Source organism: Drosophila montana, unplaced genomic scaffold, assembly GCF_035044405.1.
Source record: "Drosophila montana isolate Dmon_TW-CO22-7 unplaced genomic scaffold, ASM3504440v1 contig_3200_1, whole genome shotgun sequence".
NCBI classification, from domain to species: domain Eukaryota; kingdom Metazoa; phylum Arthropoda; class Insecta; order Diptera; family Drosophilidae; genus Drosophila; species Drosophila montana.
In genome coordinates this window covers 8567716-8583418 of record NW_026998080.1, presented here as the reverse complement: position 1 = coordinate 8583418, position 15703 = coordinate 8567716, and the positions used below count along the sequence as shown (strand labels likewise).

At 41.0% G+C, this 15703-nt stretch overlaps 1 protein-coding gene across 1 annotated transcript; it reads left to right on the top strand.

Annotated features, from left to right (window-relative positions):
- The first annotated feature begins 568 nt into the window (after positions 1 to 568).
- Positions 569 to 15162, top strand: LOC135431558 (uncharacterized). The gene is made up of 5 exons (XM_064686767.1): positions 569 to 1230; positions 8040 to 8428; positions 13121 to 13341; positions 13399 to 13979; positions 14311 to 15162. The coding sequence occupies exons 1-5, from the start codon at positions 1020 to 1022 to the stop codon at positions 14685 to 14687; spliced, it is 1779 nt and encodes a 592-aa protein (XP_064542837.1). The 5' UTR covers positions 569 to 1019; the 3' UTR covers positions 14688 to 15162.
- Positions 15163 to 15703: the final 541 nt, after the last annotated feature.

Genomic DNA, 15703 nt, shown 5'->3' with positions numbered 1-15703 from the left:
TTTAAGCGTGTCTGCTTTGTTAGCTGATTTGTAACGTTACAGTCGTCCGTCGTAGGAGTCTGCTGCTCTTATTATTTGCTGTTGTAACGTGTGACTTGTTTACGAGAGGCTTCAGTAAATTTAAGAGCGGCAGTATCTGACTTAAGAGCGTGCTTAAGCCTTTACAGCTAAGCTTAGCGCTTGGCTTGACTGCGAGCTGATCAGGGAAGACAGCGCAGCTAGCTTTAAGCTATTAAACAGCTAAATGGTAGATAATAATGCATAAAGAAATTGGCTAAGCGAGGTAACTTGATATGTATATAATTTTATTTTATTCATGCCATATTTTTAACCGGCAAAACACAAATTTAGCTATGCAAATTAATAACTATTCCGAAGTCTATAACTAACATAATCCAAAGCAAAAAAAAAGCTAGCTAGAAGCTCTACTTGGTAATTCCAACCAACAGCTAAATGCTCTCCCGCAAACTAGCTAGTTTTTAGCAGTAGAATGGCTGAAGCGGCAACATTGTCGAACGGCGAATGAAACGTGAAGCATCGTCGTCTGGCATCGCTCAAAGCTGAGCTCAGTTTCAGTTCGGTTCGATCAGTCGTCGCAACAAGTCCAACTCGTCATCGGGCTCCACACACAGCGCAGTCGAGAGTCGAGGGTGGCGCAGTGCTTGGCCCAGTCACCGTCTCCGTCAACTTAACTGTAAAGGGCGCGCGAGTGCATTAACTTTAACCATAAACAATATTGTGCCTTAATTTTTGGCTATATAATATATATATTTGTGTCAAGTTGTATTTGCGTGTAGAATTGTGTGTAAAGTCGAACGAATTATGCAATTGGCCTATGCTAAGTGAAAAGTCAAATTGTGTTTTGTAATGCTCCAAAGAAACGAAAATACAAAGAAAAGTGAAGCTGCTGCCAAGCTAAAGCTAAACCGCAATCAACGGCGCTGAAAAGCCGTTTTAAAACAAATACAAATAAAACATAAAAAAAAAGAGTTACTGAAATTTAAGACATCCAGACAAAAATGGCGGCTGCAGCGACGGCAACTGCGACTGCGTCTACGGCGAACATTTGCGTCAGCTGCGCACGCCAGCGTCAAAGCCGACGCTGCGTCGGCGCCGGCGCAACGACTGCGGCTGGCAGTAATGCCATATTGCGAATTTACAGCGCCTGGGCACTACTCACACTGCTGGCCGCCAGTGCTGCCTATGTGCAGAGTGCAGCCGTTTCCTTTGGTTAGTTTGATTTTCTTTCTTTTTAAATTAAGCTTTGAGTTAACATCATTTAATATTCAAATTAGAAACTAGAAAAAGGCATTTCCTTTGTGCTGTGCTTCCCCGTTATGACAAGACTTTCATTTGGTTTTGAATGGAAAAAACAAGAGCTTAAAAAGTGCCTATCATCCACTTTTTGCGAACTAACCTCTTCTCAAATTTACCAGCCATTTGTTTGTTCTCTGCTTCTTCTTTTCTTATATTTTGCACTATTCTATTTCAAGGCGTCTTTTGAGCATATTCTTAAGTTTCTGCGTGTTTATACAAATTCACTGTGAATGATGTGAACCACTGTCATTTGTGTTTTTTGTGTGTGCTTTTCTGTTTGTTTTGTTGCTGCGACAATTTGTGAACGTGAACCGTAAACCGGTCTCCGTTTCTGGCCGTCTCTCGATCTTTTCACATGGCTTTTATTGCTTATTTATTTATATTTTTCATTTATATTTTTTTTTTTGGTCAAGCGGGTTATTAATGTTCTTGTTGTTGTGTCAGTTATTGTAAAATCTTTACAGAGCCATGAACAAAGCACAATTTTGTTAATTGTTAATTGTTTTATTCTTTACGCCGCCTTTTAAACCGTGAATCATAGTGCGGCCGGCCTAGACGTAATAACAATAAATAAATAATAAAAAAACATATCAATACACGCGGAAGCAACACGCTGGAAATAAAATACTCACCGAAAGACATGTGAAAGTAAATAATAAAAGAAAAATGAATAAAATTATATTTAAATTACAACCGAAGATAAACTAAAAAAGAAGAAGAGGAGGAGAGGAGTGGAGAGGAGACGAGAACAAAAAGCCCGGGCAGACGGCAGAGCGACCTCATTGTCATTGAAATACCGTTACGGCGAAGAACAAAAGCAACGATGCCGTGAAGTTCAGCAGTTGCCAGTTACCGTTAACCCGCTGACTTCCCCACCCGCGCCCCTTTGCCCCTTTGCAGGCAACTGCAACTGTTGCTGTTGCCGTTAACAAGCGATGCTTTTAACCCTGTTCCGTTGAACTTTAAACATTAATTTGACGTTCCATTTCGGAAACATGCCAATTGCAGCTGGGGCAGCAGCAGCAGCAACAGCAGCAGCACATTCAAATGAAATGAATGAAACAAATGAAGAGGAATGTGAAAGATTATGCGCTTTACGCTTTACGCTTTACGCTTTACACTATGCAAATTTAGTGCTAAGAAAAACAACCCCTGCCAAACAAGAAGCTGCCAGATCTGCTTAATAAACATATGCATATGATATGTGCATATGTGTACATACATACATATATATGTATGTATTCAGTCTAACCGGTTGCTGAATCAATTTGCTTAAAAAAAAAGAACAAAACAACACACACACATACACACACACGCATACATATGTTGCCAAACAGCTAGAATTGTTTTTGTTTTCTTTTGGCGTATAGCAACAAGAAGTCAATCCCTCTCCCTCTCTCTATCTCTCTCGCTTATACACGCCAAGCGTTTGATCTGTTGATGTCATAAGAGTTCAATTAGGTGCAACACGCCCACCCGTTTAGCCCGTTGAGGCTGTTCAACACTTTTTTTGGCGCACAAAATGCAAATAAATGTTGAAAAAAAAGAATGCAAAAACAAAAAGGGATAGCTAGAACGAGATAGCACAGCATAGGCTGTGTGCGTGCGTGTGTGTGTGTGTGTGTGTGTGTGTGTGTGTAACGAGCTGAGCGTCAACATGCGCTCAATTAAAATGCAAATTGACCGTTATCTGAGCTGAATGCTCGCGCTCTCCTCTCACACTCGAACGCGCTCTCACACTCAAAATGGCGACACTTGAAGATGTTGTTCTTGTTTATTTTTTTTTGTTTTTTCGGGCTTGTTTTTTCTGGCTGCTGTTGCCAGCTACGCCCAACGCCCACCAGCCGCACTATCTAAATTGGTGCAAACTATTTTGGCCAGCAGCTTCCAGCTCACACACACACACAAACACACATACAGACACGCACAGCACTCTACTACAAGTTCTTACGATGTTGGTAATTTTTTGCTAATTGCTAAAATGGCCGCCTTGATTTATGTATGCGACCGTTAGAAGGCAGCAGGCGACTCCAACTCGAGGTGTATGTCTGTGTGTGTGTGTGTGTGTGTTAGTGTTTGTGTGTGTGTGTGTGTGTGAATGTGGAGTCACGTTGAACCGGCTGCAGCAACGGGCAATGCTCGGTCACGCTGCTGTTGGCAAACTGTGGCAGCAACAGTTGCCGTTAGGTTGCCTGCAATAAAGTTGTTGCTCTTGCACGCAACGCCGAACCAGCAGCAGCAGCAACAGCAGCAACAAGAAACAGTTAAAGCTGAATGCATGTCAAGTTCTTAGCTGTTGTTGTTCTTGTTGTTGTTGTTGCTTTGTGCTGCGGCGGCTCTTCAAGTTGTTGTCTTGTTTATAGTACAATTTATTTTATTTAGTTGCAAACAAACAGACAAACGACAACAACAACAATAACAACAAATTGGCCAACAGGAATTGTAGAGCTGTCCACTCATTCTTTTTTTTTTATGTGTATGTATGTATGTGTGTGGGTCAGTTGCATGGCCGCCTGGCCAAAGGTGCTGGGCGGGAGAGCGGGACGCTGGCACTTAACCCTTGCAGCTCTGACTTTGATAGTTGACCCAATTTTCAGTTGGCAAATAAAAGCAAACAAAACTACACTCAACGCTTTTTGTGCGTCAAGTGTTCACTAGTCTCTTCGCCTGTCTCCCCCTCACCCACTCACCCACCCACTCTCTCTCTCTCTCTGTTCCTCTTCTGTGTGAGTGTTGTGTAATATTTTTTAACAACAACTTTTTTATTTCGAGTGCTTTGGCAGCACTCAGCGCCGCTTGTGGCCGCCTGTGCGTAGTTTTTTGTATGCAACTGTATGCAACTGTGCGTAATTATGATGAAGTGAGCCCAGCATGCCACATGCCACATGCCACATGCCACATGCCACATGCCACAGAATTTGTAATGCCCAGCCAGACCCGGGCATGGCACTCGAAACTGATGCTTGACAATCTGCAAGCCAAGTGCTGCGCTTAACACATGAGCGAACTGGCCCAAACAAGACCCAAACAAAGCCCAAACATAACAACAACTGCTCGCCCCACTGCAAGTGCCGAGGCCACAAATGTGTGTGTGTGTGTGTGTCCGCGTGTGTGTGTGTGTGTTTGCGTGTATAAGTTGTGTGCACTCATTAGAGTAGGCACCTGTAGATCAACATTGACTGCCCTTCAGTTAAGTTCAGTCCTATTCAAATGTCCGACACACGCGCACAGCTTCTCATTTATAGCCACACTCACACACACACACTCACACGCACACTCACGCAGTTTTAAAATGTTTTTGCCGCTTTAAACGCGATTCTGTAATCAAGTTTTGTGCCGCTCTTGACCTTCTCGTCCCCCCAAAACAAACAGAAATATTTTAAACGCAAATATAAAACACATTTTGAACTGATGTTTTGCTTTGTATTTACTGTATTTCCAGCATTTGCATAGATACTACTTGTTGTTTATCAATGTGCAATTCTATGCCACGAAATAGTTTTCAACTTTCCATTTAAAAACTATCACAGAGTTAAATTGGGCATTAGACGAAACTCTGCCTGTTCTGCTCTAGAAATTGGCCAACAAATTATTAACGGCAACATTTTAGAGCGAAAATAAAAACCTCACCAAAAATCAAGTGAAACTACGGCCCTTTCTTTGCTTGGTTCGCTGAGCGGAGCTGTCCACTTCTAACCTCGACTGTAACCCCAGCCCCAACCCCCCCCCCCCCCTCCCTCTACTCTACCCCCCTCCGTTGCAAACAAACCAACAGCCCGCATCAACCTAAATGCGTCTCCCATCTGCTACTGCAGCCAAGCACAACACTCATTTAACTTGTTGTACGTTTAAATTCATATGTGTGTGCGTTCGTGTGTGTGTGTGTGTATGTGTGTGTGTGCCTGCTTTTAACCCAATTAGCTAAAGCTGTAACTGAAGCTGGAGTTCAGTGGCACAAGCCTCGACTTTTATAGCTGGCGCTCAGTCGGTCTCCAAACAGCACACCCAATAAAAAGAAAAATGGTAACACAGAGGAAAAAAAAACCCTAAACCTCATTGTTTGGCGTTGCTAATGGGCCAAAATGATAAGTTATGGCTTAATTTATCAGTCCGTGCCGTCAGTTAGCTGTCGGACCAACTAGTTACTAGCCAAAATGTTGTAGCAAATGCATTTTGAAGTCAGCTTTTTGATGGATTAGAACTGTTTATTATAAACTAACAAATAAACTATGCTAAAAGCTAACTGATGTCGGCTTGTTAATATGGCTCAAATAGGCAGCGAGCTTTGAGCTTTAAGTCAAATTTAATGCGCTTAGTCAATGCAATCAAGTAAGCTTAAAGCTTTCATGTGCTTTAAGTCAATACACTTACATTTGCTTAAAGCTGTGATGTGTTCTTAAAGCTTAGATTACAAGATTACATTAGAGATATTAAAAAAAAAATTAAAAAAATTTAAAAAAAAAATCCAAGGGTTAAACAAATTTGTTGACCAAAAAACGATTCGTTTTAAAATCAACCTTGATGATTTTTTGGAATATCTCGGACAAATAATGTCAGATTTCGGAATTTTATACCATTTTGGACTCGTAAAGATCACTAATTTTGATTGGCATCAAAAAAATGAAAATCTAAATTTTGACCAAAATCGAGAAAATGGCAAGGGGTTACGTTTTCTATCAAAATCGGGGTCGGTTCGAAAATCAAAATGATGATTTTTTTTTAATTATCTCGGATAAATATTGTCTGACTTTGAATTATTATACCTCTTTGAATTCGTACGCATCTCTATTATCAATTGGCATTCAAACAATTATTCGATATTATATTACTAGAACTGTTTTGACCGACAGAGCTCATATATTTCCTTAAAGCTCTATCCGAGAATTTTCAAAATTATTTGTATTGCCAGAGCTTAAAGCTCAACTATTATCTTACTTTGATAAAAAAGTACTGTATTAGGTTTTTGTCTGCCTGATATTCTATTGTCATAATTATTCAAAGTTCCAGAACTTAAAGCTCACGGCTTACCTTAAACCTTTTTTTAGATTACCTCTTATCTCCCAAGCTTAAAGCTCACATAATATTTTACATATTTGTTTGTCTGTTCGATATTATATTTTCAGAATCATTCTTATCAACATAACTTAAAGCTCACTTCTACTTTAAAGCTCTTTCAGAATTGTTATTATATCCAGAGCTTTAAGCTCATCCGTTCAATATTATATTGGCAGAATTGTTATTATATCCAGAGCTTAAAGCACACTTATTCAGTTAAAGTTTTTAGGCAATCGTTAAAGTTTTAATATTCATTTAAAGCTTTCTGTGCAACAACTGAAATGCCCAAGTCATGTTTAATATTGATTATTGGTTTTAAAATATCTTTAAATCACAAATCGCAATCATCTTAAATATTATTCATACGTTTAAAATGTGATTAACAATTTGGCACTTAAGTAATGGAAATGGCCTCAGGTCAACATTGAGCTGCACTTCGTAAGCTTGTTTATCGCCTGGCCAAAATTCCCCTCTGAAACTGAAAATGCGCATTTGTCGAATGCACAACAAATTATAGTTATTATTAATCAACTTATGTGCCAAACAATTACGTATCATAAATGCAGCTTTGAGTGCGCTTTTTGAGGAGCTGCGCCCTGAGCGTACGAATCATTTATTAAAGTGCAGCACGTGTCCAGCCACTTGGCTATTAATGTCAAGTTCGCCATGTGAATTAGCTGGCAAGATGAGTATGAGTGTGAGTGTGTGTGTGTGTGTGTGTGTGTGTGTGTGTGTGTGTGTGTGTGTGTAACAGTGCCTGCAAAAAGCAAATGCAAATTGTTTTTGCGCATACAATTTTAATAGCCCAATTGCACAAGAAATGGCCAAGGCAGCGAGCGGGAGCTTGGGGCTGCATTAATAAAGTGTTGCAACAAGTAATAAGCGCCCACAAAGTGCGCCCGTATGTGTGTGTGTGTGTGTGTGTGTGTGCGTGTGTGTGTGAGTCAGTGACCCAGAATATAATGCAAAAGTAGTTTTCCTATGGCAAAATGAATCGACAGCAACTGGCGGCACATTGTAAATACATATTTCATTATTAAAAAAACAAAAGCAACAAGCACATTAGCAGCTGCTGCGTGTGTGTGTGTGTGTGTGTGTGTGTGTGTGTTTGATTAATTTAACTACAGCTGTGTGCGTGCGTGTATCTGTATCTGTATCTGTATCTGTAGCTGTGAGTGAGTATCTGCAGCTTGTATCTTTAACCTCTGACGCGCGCAAAGTTCGAGTGCGAGTGCAAAATAATTGACGAGCTGCTGCCTTTGCCTTTGCCTTGCTTTCTAGGTGTAGCTGCATGTTATTCAATTATATCAACTATATCAAATTAATTGAATTTCATTTATAGATTCCTCTTGCTTTTTTATCCCTATACTATATCCGAACTAAGTTCTCATTTGTGGCTGGCACAATTCACAAAGTTGCGGCAGCTATTTTTAGTTTGATTATTTGTCACATTTTCAACACCTTTTTTTTTGTCGCTGCTGTTTGGATAGAGAAAGAGGCTTGGATACAACTAAATATAGAGTCGAGTTTTGTGTTAACTGCAAATTAGCGAGTTTTTGTCAATTTGTGGCGCCCAAAGCTCTCAGACTAGTGCTCCAAATACTTTAACCAAAAGTCTCAGTCACTTATATTTAACATATGTCTTTGCATTCGTTTATTTTCCACAGGTGATCTGCTGTCGCATCCCACCTTCAAGCCGCTCTGCAGCGCTCAGCACGAGCATTTCATTGAGAGCGATGGCAAAGAATCTAGTCTCATCATCGAACTGAAGCCGGGCAGCTATGGCGCCCAGCACGCCTCCTGTTCACGCATCTTGAGCGCCCCGCCCAGCTACGGATTCATTGTGCGTCTCATTCTGCCCAAGCTGCGGCACACCCAGCAAAACACTGACAACACCCCCTCCAGCTCCAGTTCCAGCTCCAGCTCGAACATTATGCCCGCCATTGTCGGCACGGCCCAGCCTCAGACTCAGGCCAGGTCGACGCTGAATGCAACAGCAGCAGCTGCGGCGACCTCATCCGCAGTCATCGTGGGACGCACCTGTCCGCTGAATATCGTAAGTGAATAGATTGTAGGGCATTCGATTGAATGCGTGACCCCTTTCCAAGCAAATTGATTAGTCTCTGAATAGTGTCAAGTTTGTGCAATAGATGACGTTGCGCATGATGGCAGATAATATATATAGATGTAGATATATAGATATATATAGATATATAAATACCTAGAAGAACAATTCAAATAGTTTCTACAGAATTATAAATTAATGTTACAAGAGATCCAAGAATCCCAATGATATATATATACTATATATGCGCTAAATCATATACATATATATATATAATTGTTTTCATACCCTCAACCTATTGAAAATGGGTATAGAGGATACAATGTATTTGTGCGAATGTATGTAACAGGCAGAAGGAACCATCTCCGACCCCATAAGGTATATATATTCTTGATCAGCATCAACAGCCGAGTCGATCTAGCCATGTCCGTCTGTCTGTCCGTCCGTCCGTATGTATGAACGCAAGGATCTCAGAGCCTATAAGAGCTAGAGACTTGAAATTTTAGCTGAAGGTTCTCCTAGTGCCCGCGTTTGTTTCCGATATTCGATAACTTGCCCCGTTTCCAAATAATCGATAAAAATCGATATCGAAATCCTGTTTTTTGAGCAATTTTGGCATATAATAAGAGCTAGAGTCACCAAACTGACAAATTGACATGTAGCTTCTAGAATAATATACATATATCAAGTTGCTTTCATTTTATACCTATAGCCTGTCGGAAGAAGTGGGTTCAGGGTATCCCCTAGTCGGGAGCTCCCGACTGGAATTACTTTTATTTTTATTTGATTAATTTGCGTGAATTTCTATGTTATTGCTTTTTAATTAAGTTATTTATTTTATTTAAGCTAAAGTATTTTGAATTGCATTTCCTTATTTCTATTTAATTTAAATACTTTTCTTTGATCTCTATTTAGTTGATTTTCAATTGAATTACTGTTTATTTAAATTAATGTATTTTAAATCACATATGTTTAATATTATTTTATTAGATCAATTTGCTTGGAATTCTAATTATTTTCTTTTTGCATTTTTTTATTTAAGCTTATGAATTTTAAAATGCATTTATATATTTGTATTTAATTTAATTAATTTGCTTGGAATTCTATTAAACATAAATGTAATACATTTTTATTTAAATTTCTTTTACAACTCCAAACATTTTAAATAATTGATGTCAACAAATTGTTGCTTGTTTTTTTTTTGTTTATAACAATTAACGATAGTTTATTTGAGTTTATTTGAGCGCCTCATTAGTATTCGCAGCTACATTAGCTACTTGGCATATCACAGCGTAATGACTCTCGCATTTACAGGGCCAAGTTCAATAACTGCAATAAGTGGCAATTAATGAAAATGCGCCCCTTTAATCAAACCAGTTAACTGTTTACAACTTGGCTAAACGCTCGATCGGCAGCTATTCCATAAGTGCAGCTCATGATTATGGCCATTAATACGTATTATTGCGATATGCGATATGCGATCTGATCTTTGCGTGCGTCTCTATATTCTCATTAAGAACAAAAGCTGCAAATTGTGACATATTCGCATTTAAAAAATAACAACAAACAATAACAATATTTGCATATGCAGTTCGCAAAAGCGAACAAAGAAATCATTTATGCACTTCAACAGTTGTAGATACATGTAGTTGTACCTGCGCAGCGACAGCTACGGCTACAGATACAGCTACAGATACAGATACAGATACAGATACAGATACATGCAGCCGCACCCGCAACTTTGATGTCCTCACATGCGTTTGCCCAGCTCGATTTTATGGCTCGAAGACTGTCCACGTTTCGCAGCTGTCAATCTGTCTGTCAGTCGGCTCCTCTGCCCGCCCGTCTGTCCATCTGTCTGTTTGACTGTTTGTCTGTCCGTCAGTTTGTCGCCGTCGTATTTATGGCAACGCAACGTCACAGCGGCAACTGAAAGTGTTGTCTATTTGTGCTGCGTTGCGTCTCGTCTCGTTTCGTTTCGTTTCGTTTTTCCTGGCCAAATGAGACAAACGTGTTTCAAATACAAACGAAAAAAGTGCTCAGAACTCGCAGCAAATGCCACAAAATGGCTCGAATCGGGCGCGCTTATGCAAATCGCACGCGATTGGAATATACATATCTCTCGTTCACTGCTGCCCCCGCTCCGACCACGCCCCCCCAGCCGCCCATACTCCGCCGGGAACAGGCGCACATGCGGGCGGTTTGTCGCCACAAGAGCTTATCCATAATTCAGCTGGTTCAATGTCAGCTCGTGTTGCAGTCAGTCTTTGCTAAAAGGTTAAATAGAATACATACGTTAAATTGCTAGCAAAATTAACTGTAATTGGAGACAATTTCAAATGTCAAAATGCCTTGTGAAAACCGCAAAAATACGTCAAACATTCCCCCCACCAACCCGCCCACCTATTCATAGACAATTACACGATAAACCTAAACACACAATTAGCCACAGCGCGAAAGTACTCGATACCTGACCCTGGCAAGCCACATGCCACATGCCACACACACTCACACACACACACTCACACTCGCACAACAATTAAATCAAGTTTCGAGCAAATTGTAAACCTTCCAAATCGAGTCATAGGCTCGGCATAAATTAGAATCAAAGCTCAATAGTTCATAGCTTGGTCTTAACTTTTGTCATTTTGAGGCGAGCTCAATGCTAAGATCAAACACAAAATCTAACACATTTACTTTTTTTTGTATTTTTTTGTTGGGAGCTGGTCACGCATGCGCAGAGCCAGATATAAGTACCCACACGCACACACACACACACACACACACACACACACACACACACACACACACACACACACACACACACACACACACACACACACACACACACACACACACACACACACACACACACACACACACACACACACACACACACACACACACACACACACACACACACACACACACACACACACACACACACACACACACACACACACACACACACACACACACCCTACACACCATTCATTCCATTAAACCCATATCTAAATATTTTCCATTTTGATAGTCGTTCAAAAGCAAAAGGTGCTGAAAATGCCAAACTAACTCTAAAAGCATATTAAGCCTTGAAATGGAACATTTGCTACTTAAGTGTAAGATGTGAAAATACACATAAATAGAATATGTTGCTAGCTTGATAGCTTTGCTAACTTCAATCAACAGTTTCATAATACATCAGCTTCTATTGCTAACTTTGCTAGCTTTCGCGTTGCCAGATGTCTAAAAGGTTGCCTTTTTCTTTGTAAAGTTTGGTCACACTCTTTTATCCGTTTAAGAAAGATGCCTTAAATCAGCGCAAGAGCTCGAATAAATAATATTTATGGGGTAAGATGCTAGCTTGATAGCTTTGATAACTTTGTTTTAGCAGTTTTCTTAAGTGAATAAATTGTTGCTAAGCTTTGTTAGCTTGCGCTTGCCAGATTTATATGTGGTCACACTCTTCTAACTGTTCACAAAAGAAATTTTTGTAGTGAGCACACAAGAATTCTAATAAATAATAGCTTAATAGCTTCGCTAACTTTGCTTAACATTCTCAAGCACAGCAAATAATTGCTAACTCTGCTAGCTTTCACGTTGCCAGATGTCTATAAAGTCCCTACATTTTTGTAAAATTTGGCCACACTCTGCTATGAAATTATTTGCTTTAAATGAAAGCAACAAAAAGAAGAAATAAAATATATACATATAGAGTAGCCAGCTAGCTTAATAGCATTGCTGACTGTGCGCGTTGCCACATGTCTAAGAATTTCGTTTTTTTTCTTAACAGTGTGGTTACACTTTTCTAACTGTTTGGTGATCAAATTCAAATAAATAATATACGTAGGGTCTTTAATTGGCAGCTTGACAGATTTATCAGCTGCTTGAAGCATACAAATTATTGTTTCCTAACTTTTCTACTTTGATGGCTTTAATAACTTTTCTTAACAGTTTAGCTTTTAGGCATTGCCAGATGTCAAAAGGGTTGACTTTTTTTCTTCAAAGTGTGGACACACTTACAACAATCTGATAGGCAACAGATTTAAATTGAGAGCAGTTGAGAATGTGTTGCAGCTGCCAGCTACTTTAATTAAATAAATATAATTAAAGCTGCAGCAATCTTTAATGCAAATGAATATTTGCACTCTTAAATATATTTGAACAAGAACAAAAGGCGCTTTGTGGCAATTAATTATAAAGTATCTACGACTTTTAAATGGGTCTTCAAACAAAATGTTGCTTTTAGCTTTGCATATTACTTATGTGCATATATAATTATGAATAGCTTGAGAGTGCCCGGATCCATAGCTAAGTATTATAGATAGTACTAACGATTCGCATGTGCTACCTAAAATTGCCATTTTTTTGTGCGGCGTATAAATATAAATAAATGTTTCCGAGCGTAAATATTTAATTTGCCATTATTGTTGTTTCCCATGCCAAATATCCAAAATGTATTCGCAGTCGATCGCCGAACTCTGATCGCAGCTCGTTTATTGTGCACGTTTTCAGCTTTGTTTAACTAAATAATTTATATCACGTCGTTTTTCTCTTTGTTTGTGGGCGTGAGAAGATTTGAGTGCTTTTTATTGTACGTACACCCATTTTTTGTGTTTAAGCCAAATATTGGATCAGTCTTAAAATTCTTTTCTTTTTTCTTGTTGTTGTTTTTTGTTGCAGTTCAGCTCGTTGGATCCGCACACGGCGCAGTGGCGCGTGGACCCGTGCCAGCTGGAGGACACCGCATCCGAAATGGAGGATCCGGTGCGTCTGTTTCACGGCCGCGTCCGCATTGTCTGGGAGCACGGACAGCACGCGCTCCGATCGAAGCTGATGGTCACGGTGCTGGGCAAGGGCGAGCAGTGCAAGGACCCGAGCAAGCATCAGTGCCTCAAGATTGGGTGAGTGCGCAAAATCATTTGTAAAGTCTATTTAATTCATCGTCCATCTCTCGACAGCGATGAGCCCATTCTGTGCATCTCCAAGGAGCTGGCCTGCGACGGGATACGCCATTGTCCCTACAGCAATGAGTACGACAGCGACGAGGACTACGAGCTCTGCTATAAGCAGCGACGTCCTGGCGCCGGCGCGCTGCCCTCCGCGCTCGAATCCGATCTGTTCGAGCAGTTCGCCTTGGAGGTGTTCCGCAATCTGTTCGCCTACGATGCGCCCACATCGCCCGAGGATCTGCCGCGCAACGACAGCGCCAACGACCCAGCAGCAGCAGCTGGCGGCAACAACTCGACAACGCAGCTACGCAAAGTGCACACCAAAGACATGAAGAAGCCGGGCGAGGCGAATGGTGGTTCGCCCAATGCCATTGGCGTGGACTCCTCCTCGCCAGAGCTGGATGCGAAGGACAATGCCACCGTGGAGAACAACAACAATGGAAGCGGCAGCGGTGCTGGCAGCGGCTTTACGCGCCGCAACTCGACGCGCACGGGCCTCCACTCGGATCTGTCCAAGTACGGGCCGTGGGGCTATCTGATGCTCGGCATGCTGCTCTGCGGCGGCGCTCTGCTCATCTGCGGCCTCTGGGGTACGTTCAATTGCACACTTTTGTAGTCCAAGCCACACATAGACATTTATATTTATGTGAGTTTTTTGTTTTCGTTCATGCTCGTGTTTTGCTTTTTTTATGTTATGTTTTTTGTTTTTGTTCTTACTTTGCGCATGCCATTCAACTATGTATCTGTATCTGTATCCGCATCTATGTCTATGTCTATGTCTATGTCTAACTTTCGCAATTCTCGCCATTAACTGACGTGGCAACCGTCCCCCGTCCCCCATCCTGCCATCCGCCCGTCATCTGCCAACAGTTTCCTGTTGTCGCTTGAGCTCTCACATTCAATCCATACGTACACTTGCAGCATCCGCATCGCAGCACGCCGTCAACAATGAGCGCGAGGCGGCGCTGGCCGCCGCCAATGGAGCGGGCTTGGATCCCACCAGTGCCACATCGCCGCCCAACTACGAGGAGCTGGATCCGCCGCCGGCCTACTCGGTGCTCTTTCCCAATCAGAAGGCCGCCAGCAGCAATACGCTCAATGCGCTCGATGGCGCGGTGGCCAGCACAACAGCAGCAGCTGCAGCTGCTGCAGCGGCGGCAGCAGCAGCAGCAGTCGTAGCAGCAGCAGCAACAACAACAAGAACAGCAGCAGCAGCAACAACAACTGCAGCAGCAGCAGCGGCAGCAGGAGAACAACAACAAGCCCAACAGCAAACAGGAGACGAGCCAACAAACTAGCTCTAAGCCTGACAATTAGGTCGCCACAATATGGCGCATCTGGCAAAGTAGTTTAGGTTTAGGTTCCAACTTCTTTGACTGACTCTGATGCAATTAGTTTAGCAAAACAATTTTTTAGTTCTAGCTCCTAAGCGTAACTCTATGTTTAATGTTTAATGATATATCTATGTATAACTGGTCAATCCGATCTATCCCAAACAAAATCAGAAATAGAAAAACCTCCCGTGTTCGTCGTCATGCCAAGCATGGCGACCGCACAATCCTACATTAAATCCAATCCAAACGAATTGTTCAGTTGCCTGCAATGTGAAAATAAATACTTATACTATGTAATGTAATACTTAGCCTATGTAAAGAGCGATTGTAAAAAATGACAAATTATAACAATAACAACGACAAGTCGCATAATTTTTGTATCTTGGTTAATCTAAAATTTAATGTGATATATATTTTAAATAAAATAATCAAAAATTAAGATCTTCCAATGTCCTAAAGCTAAAATATCGTCTCTAGCTAGCTTTAAGTAAGTTATTTCCAAATTACTTTAATTTAAAACTTCACGCAACTTGTCCATTTCCTTTAGAATCATGTTGAGTCCTATCTCAAATGACTCGCAAGGACCAGTGCTATTAACTGGCCAAAGATCTTGAAAAGCAGTCTGAAAGTTTCTGTAATATCATGATATTGCGTGATATAAACCTGTTCCTCGCCCGCCCATCGACACTCCGTCGATGGTTCCCAGATGACCCACATATCCTTGGTTATACCATACCATTGATATAGTCCTGGCGAACCTACAGTTCCAAATCCGTGCAAAATATGCTCGGTTATGTTCCAGAAATATGAATATGTATGCGTTTCTTTCAGCCGTTCCCTAGTCCCTCAAAGGTTCCTAGATGACCCACATATCCTTGGTCTTACCATACCATTGATATAGTCCTGGGGAACCTATAGTTCCAAATTCCGGCATAATTCGCTTAATAGCTTTATCCACAATTAAATTAGGGTTTAAAAAT

Excerpts from the sequence above, each read along its gene's own strand:
- LOC135431558 (XM_064686767.1), top strand. The coding sequence starts at position 1,020 with ATGGCGGCTGCAGCGACGGCAACTGCGACTGCGTCTACGGCGAACATT. Across the intron at positions 13,342-13,398 it reads CATCAGTGCCTCAAGATTGG|CGATGAGCCCATTCTGTGCA; the intron begins GTGAGTGCGCAA and ends ATCTCTCGACAG. Across the intron at positions 13,980-14,310 it reads GCTCATCTGCGGCCTCTGGG|CATCCGCATCGCAGCACGCC; the intron begins GTACGTTCAATT and ends GTACACTTGCAG.